The sequence below is a fragment of the Elephantulus edwardii genome, unplaced genomic scaffold (genome assembly GCF_000299155.1).
Source record: "Elephantulus edwardii isolate Elephantulus edwardi_28Jun2011 unplaced genomic scaffold, EleEdw1.0 scaffold00192, whole genome shotgun sequence".
Classification (NCBI taxonomy): domain Eukaryota; kingdom Metazoa; phylum Chordata; class Mammalia; order Macroscelidea; family Macroscelididae; genus Elephantulus; species Elephantulus edwardii.
In genome coordinates this window covers 4,570,511-4,577,965 of record NW_006399942.1, presented here as the reverse complement: position 1 = coordinate 4,577,965, position 7,455 = coordinate 4,570,511, and the positions used below count along the sequence as shown (strand labels likewise).

The 7,455-nt window shown below is 35.7% G+C and overlaps 1 protein-coding gene across 1 annotated transcript in view; it reads left to right on the top strand.

Moving 5' to 3' along the window:
- Positions 1 to 7,455, top strand: part of GC (group-specific component (vitamin D binding protein)) — a 64,855-nt gene that overhangs the window by 2,738 nt on the left and 54,662 nt on the right. The window contains exon 2 of the mRNA XM_006896849.1: positions 6,658 to 6,750. Within this exon, the coding sequence (XP_006896911.1) occupies positions 6,658 to 6,750 (93 nt within the window). The remainder of the gene's footprint in view (positions 1 to 6,657; positions 6,751 to 7,455) is intronic.

Sequence of the window (7,455 nt, the reverse complement as noted above, 5' to 3'; positions counted from 1 at the left end):
TCTGATCACTAAAAATATCAATTTCTAGAATAAATTTATGTTATTATAATTGCTGCAGTAATCCATTTTCTTCATCTGAATGACCATTATAATCATTCTTACATGATTTTTCTCATTTAAGCTAATTATAATTATTTCTTTCCAGTTTTCAAAATACTATAAACAATCAACATATGAAATATTAAGGAAAGTTACATAAAAAAGACTGAGTAGGGATTCATATACTTAGCTACTAGCATGCTAGTGCAAATTTTCTCTTGTGAAAAGATAAAGTTGGCAGCTTCTGTAGATATTTCTCAAGAGGGCAACTAAAGGAAATGTTGTAATCCTTCCTACATGTAGTTTATCATTAAGCCAAAATGGCAGGTGTTATTGCAAAAGAAGAGACAAATTCATACATAAAATAGATAGCAGACTGCTTTTAAAGTCTAGCACAATTCATGGGAAACAAGTGTTTCTTTGAATGAACTGATAACTAGAAAGTTACTATGAAAAAGTGTTACATGACAAATAATACAAAATATGTATACTGTGTTATCTTAAAATTGGAAACTATAGACATACTACTATCATGTTAGCAGTTAATTCTTTTGAATTCTAGGTAATTGGTAATATAATATTTTTCATTTACCTTCTTTTAATTCCAAATAATTTGAAATAAGTATAAAGCACAGTTTAAAAAATAAACTTGCAAAATAAACTAGGACTTGAACCTAAGGGGAAAGGAAAAGTTTAGAAGATTTGTTATAAGCAATTATAAAAACTCAAACTTAATGGTTTCATGTTAGAACTGACTCAAAATTAATCCTCCAGTGAGTTTTCAGAGACACTAAATTCTATGGGGAAAGATTGTCCATCTTTCTCCTTTGAAGCTTCTGATGAGTTCGAACCACTAGAGAGTTGCCAATTTTTACTTAGTGCAAATCCCTATGAACTATGTCACCAAAATTCCTTATAATAAGCAACAAGGAGGTGTGATAGGTCAAAGACCTCCATTTCCCAGGCAAAGAATACCAGAAGAATATCTATGTGTGTGAAATTGACATGATAGATGAAAGTGGGAATCATGACAAATTATGGCTAACACTGAGAAGAGTGGGAATCCCAGAATATTTAATGATTTTCATGTGAAACCTACACCAAGAAGCTGTTGTGCAAACAGAACAAAGAAACACCCTGTCGTTAAAAATTAAGAAAGATGTCCATCATGGTTGTATTCTTTCACCCTACCAATTTCATCTGTATGCTGAACAAATTATTTGAAAAGCTGATAAATAAGAATGTAGCATCAGGACTGAATGAAGATTCATCAATAATCTTCTGTACACAGATGATAAAAGCTTGCTCATTGAAGGTGAGGAGGACTTGCAGCACATGATACATAAGATCAAATACTTCAGCCTTCAATAGAGATTGCATGTCAACATCAAGGAAACAAAATTTCTCACCTCTGGACCAATAGGCAACATCATAATAGATAGAGAAAAGATTGCAACTTTAAATTACTTCATACTATTTGCATATACACTCCATACACTTGATGATACCAGAAGTCAGATCAGGAGGCAAATTGCACTGAGAAAGTCTACAGTCAAGGACCTCTTCAAATTATTAAAGAGCAATGATGTTAGTTAGCCCAGGTGGCCTAGTGGAAAGAATCTGTGCTGTAATACCAAAGGCACGTGGTTTAAATCTGCCAGTAGCTCTATAAGGGAAGGATGGGCAATCTCCTCCCAAGGGATTACAGCCTCTGAAAACCTAGTGAAGGGTCAACTATGAGTCAGTTACAATATTACGGTACACGACAGACAAAACAAACAAAAATATGTTAGTTTGAAGACTAAGATGCATCTGACTTAGGCCATGGTCTTTTCAATCACTTGCTATGCTCCTAATACCTGGACAATGAATAAAGATGACAGTAAAAAAAAAAAAATTGACACCTTTATGTTGTGATGTAGGAGAAGAGTACTGAATATCCCATGGACTGTCAAAAGAATAAAAAGATATATCATTTTTTTGGTCTTTTTATTATTATTATTATTAATTTTAATGAAAATTTACAGAGACTTTGGATTTCCATTCATTAATTGTTCACTCTTCTCTTTGAAAAGTAAAAGAAAAATTCTTTCATTGTTTTACAATCCCTCCCCCCAGGTCCACTCCACTATGCAGCCTTCATTCTGGACTCCTATCATGACAATAATACCTAATCACATATCCCTTTTAAACAGTTCTCTCCCTCATCTGTTTCAATGCAGTATACATTATCTATCCCATCTTTCTCAGTCTCTCTCCAAGCTCAATGTCAGTCCTGTTTAACAACAGTGGCAGTATTCAGTATTTGCCCTTTTGTGACTGAGATATTTCGCTCAGCATAATGTCCTCTAGGGTCACCTATTTTGAATAATATTGCATGAATTCCTTGTTTTTCAATGCAGTGTAGTATTCCATTGTGTGATTATACCACAGCTTCTTTATCCATTCATTTGTTGATGTGCACTTAGGTTGTTTCCAACTCTTTGGTATTGTGAACAAGCTGCAATAAACACGTGTGTGCATATATTTGCTTGGTGGCAGTTATGGTCTCTTGGGTTATATTCCCAGTAGTGGAATTGCTGGGTCAAATGGTATCTCTATTTGCAACTTTTTGAGAAAGTGCCACTCTGCATTCCACAGTGGTTGCACCATTTTACACTTTCACCAACAGTGAATAAGGGTTCCAGTCTCTCCACAACTTCACCAGCATTTGATGGTAGCTGTTCTGTTGAATTTTGCTATTATTACTGTGGTGAGGTGATATCTCATAGTTGCTTATAAAGAGATATATTGTACAGAAGTTTAATCCAGAATTATCTTTGAGGCAAGGATGATGGAACTTCATCTCACATACTTTGGGCTTGTTGCTAGGAAAGTCTTGGAAAGGTGGGGTGACAGTGAAGGTGAGGAAGACCCTCTACCAGGTGGATTGACATAGTGACTGTAGCAGTGGACTGGAGTGTATTAAAGATTGAGAGGCTGTCACAGGATAGTTAAGAGTTCAGATCTGTTGATCATACAGTTGCTATGAGTTGTAATTGACTAGATGACTCATAAAAACAATAAGTCATTGAAGAGAAAATTAACTTTCTGCTTTATTTATTGTAGTAATATTCACAGTAGCTGCTAATCTTATTTATCATATGGATTATTGACTTTACAGAAATATCTGCTTTGCTCTTTGTAACTTATCATTTTTAACAAGCTTCACTACTTTTTAACCTTTATCATCACATATTAACAATTTTAGTAAAACATCTGACTAAAATATGTGTTTATTGCTGTTTATTTGTATGGAATTTAATCATGTAAGGTAACCCTTAGCTACTGAATTGATTAATAAATCTGAGGCTTCTAAACTTGAAATTCAGAGTTGGCTTTTAAATCTTCCATCATATTCCAGGACACATTAGTTATAATAACTGTCTTAAGTATTGTTATGAATTTGTCAAGACAGTGGGAGAAAGTGAAAACAACAAAAATAAGAATATTAACTTTCCTTGCTGAAACTGAGGAGGACCTGAAGTGTTTTTTGGAGAAGGTCAAGGGCTATTGTCTTCAATATGGATTGAAGCTCAATATCAAAAAGACAAAGATTCTCCCACTGGGCCAATTGGAAACACCATGATAGATGGAGAAGAGATTGAGGTTGGTAACAATTATAGCTTGCTCAGCTCCACAATCAACAGTCTTAACAATAGCCAGGAACTCAAAAGACAAATTGCACTGGGAAAATCTGCTGTAGGGACCTCTCCAATAAAGTCAGTATAGAGACTAAGGTGCACCTATTCCAGGTCATGGTCTTTGAAATCACTTGCAATATGCCAGAGAGTTAGCAATGACTAAGGATGGCAGAAGAATAGATGCCTTTGAATTATGGTGCTAGGGGAGAGTCTTGAACATACCATGGACTGCCAAGTCAACAAAGAGGTCTGTTTTGGAAAGGGTGAAACCAAGTTCTCCTTAGAGGCTAGGATTTTGAAGCTGCATCTCACATACTTTGGACATGTGGCCAGAAAATATTAGTCCTTGGAGAGGATATCATGCTTGTAAGAGTGCAGGGGCAGCTCAGAAGAGGAAGACCATGGATGAGATGGATTGATATGATAACTGGGACAATGAAGATTGGTGTGTCAGAAATAGACTGACTTAGGACAGGGCAGGGTTGAAAGTTGCTGTACATAGGGTCACTATGGGCTACAGGCAACTAGATGGCACATAACAACAACAATATTGGATGCCATCAGTAACATGATGATTTATAACAACCCTGATTTGTTGTTCTATGCTATCGAGTCTCCTGCAGCTCATAGCAACCCTGTGTACAACAGCTCTGAACCCTGCCCTATCCTGAGCCAGTATCAGTGACTCCAACACACCTATTCCTATTATTTTGTCAATACATCTCATCCATGGTCTTCCTCTTCTACACTGTCCCTTCACCTTTCCAAAGATGATATTCTTCTCAAAGAGAGGTCCCTCTGGCCACGGGCCCAAAGTATGTGAGATGGATCTTCAAAAGCTTTGCATTCAAAGAGAAACTTGGTTTCATCCTCTCCAAGACAGACCTATTTGTTTTCTGGGCAGTCCATGGTATGTTCAATAATAACAACCCTATGAACAATAAATCTGAAACTTGCCTTATCCTGTGCCATCCTCTTAATTTCTAAAATACTCAAACCCATTGTTAAATTGTGGCAGTCCAACTTTATTAAGATGTTCCTCTCTTTCTTTGATTCTTCACCTTTCCCAGGAAGATTTCTACTCCTTATTATTATTTCTTATTTCTTAAATTCAGTTTGCTTGGCTCCACTGTCAACACTCTTGGCACCAGTAGCCAGGAAATTAAAAGACATATTGTGATGGGAAAGTCTGCTGTTAGGGACCTTTCTACCGAAGAGCAATGGTGTCTCTCTGGAGACTAAGATGCATCTGATACAAGCCATAGTCTTGGCTATCACTTTTTATGCATCAGAAAGTTGGACAATGACTAGGGAAGATAGAAGGAAAATTGATGCCTTTGAGCTGTGGTGCTGAAGAAAACAAACAGATGCATCCTGGAGAGGGTTAAACCGGGTGGCTCCTTGGAGGCAAGGATTCTGAGGCTTTGTCTAACATACTTTGGCCATGTTGTAATGAGGGACCAGTTCTTGGAGAGGGACATCATGCTTGGTAGGTTGGATGGACAGCAGAGGAGAGGAAGACCCTCTATGAGGTGGATTGATTCAGTGACTAGGGTAATCGGGATGTGAATGTCATAGACAGTGCAATTGGCACAGGACAGAGCAGGGTTTAGGGCTGTTGTACATAGGGTTGCTGTGAGTTGCAAATGACTTGACAGCACATAACAACAACAACATTTCTGAAATAAGAATAATAGTAAATAGTGTTATGCTAGCATGTATAGAAATCCAGCACATGAATTATCTTCATTAAATTCAGAAGGACCTTGTTAAGAGTTATGACCTTTTCACGTAAAGGGAACATATGGCTCCAGTAGTAAAAATAAATTCCCCAAGTTTGTACAGCCAGTAAGAAAAAAGCAGGTATTATATTATAGAGTCTTTGTACCTAACCCTCATCAGCCTTTCTTCCTCAACACTGGTACAGGTGCAAAAACCTGTAGCTGCCCCACTTCTGATAAATTATACCTGTAACTCTCTGGGCAAGTAATAGAACCTACCAGGATTTAATTTCTTCTTCTGTTAAGTAAAGATATTGAGATCATGGTCTACAAGGCAATGGTGAGTGCTTAAATTCTATTATCCTAAAACAGACTAATAGCTTAACATTTTTAAAAGAAAACTTTAAAGTAGCTAAAAACGAGTTTTCATAGTTTTGTATATCAAAAAGTTATATATCTTGTAAATAAAATTTTCCATACTCTATAACTTCAAATAAGTTAAGATAGATCTAAACTAGTAATATTTATCATCAATTCTTGGTTTAGAGCAAGTAATTTAATTGCTATAGTACATTATTTATCTCACTCAAGAATTGCTTTTATTAATATGTATGTCAATGTTTCAATTAGTTTCTAACAGTATAAAATAGCAGCACATGATCTCAAAATTACTTGTATCATCAAAATTATATACTTGAGAGACAATGTTACTTGACTTCTCAGTCTTTTTTATTGTTCTTATTACTGTAAACATCTGATCTGTGATAGTTAAGAAAATCCATAATACTAGATTGTTTATAGAGAGGACAAGGACAGAGACAGTGAGATTTGACATTTGATGTTCAAATGTCCACTTATACGTGAGAAGGGTAGGATATAGTGAAAGTAAATGCATGATCTTAAAACAAGGGATAGAATGTACCTCTTACTAAGAAATGAATTTTGATGAAAAGAAGCAGTGGAAAATGATGTATACCTTGGCTCTTTTGCAGTTTGACTGAGTTAATAATTAAAATGTCCTCAATGTTGCACAGTATTATGCCCAGAATGTCTATTTGTCTAGAACGTTGCTATTATTTTCTCTCTCAAGGGTCAAAGGTGACTAGCCCCTACTTCTGTGTGGAGATTAATGATTGATTAGTTCATGGTTGGGAGTCCTAGTAAAAGGGAACTAGTTACTCTTGACTGACATCTTATATGTGGTTACCTACCAGGGACAAGAGGTGCCACAGGACTCCCGGGCAGGAAAATGAAGCGTGTGTTCATTCTCCTGCTGGCTATAGCATTTGTTCACACTCTAGAGAGAGGTAAGACTGCTACTGTCATGCCCATTTACATGAGATCTTCTCAGCCTAGTGCTCTGTGACTATAAGTTTGCTTTGTTTTATTTTATACAATAAATTTTAACTTAAGGAAAAATTGGTGAGTATATTGGAGACAAAGGGGATGACCAAGGAAGGCTTGTTCAGATGGAAGAATACTAAATAAGTAAATAAAAATCAAGATAGAAATTTTGTGAAAGAGAGCAAAAGGAAGCAAAAAATTTGTCAATTGCCTCTCTCTTCCCTTTCAAAAAATAAAGATCTGCAGAGAATGGCTTGAAATGACTAAATTTTTTTTTCTATTTTAAAGATAACACAAATGGAGACTGAGAATTTTTCAGACTTCAAATGCATATTTCTATTAGGAGTATAATGTACTACGCCAAAGTATGTGAAGTGAAGCAAAGCAAATAATGTCACATATATAGGAGTTGTTTATGGATATGGGATACGGACATATTTTTCATTAAAAATTTCATTTCCAAATTTTGCCAATTGAGGTCTCTTCATATTAGTTTTAATTTAATTTTGAGGTTTGTCTTTTTATATCTATAATGGATTCTGCATTCATCATAGGATATAAAATACTTTTGTGTCATTCAGTACTGTCATTAACAACTTGGTCCAAGTCATACTTAAAAATTCACAAGAGTCCACAATTAAGGTTGCACAGTGGAATGTACTTGGGGC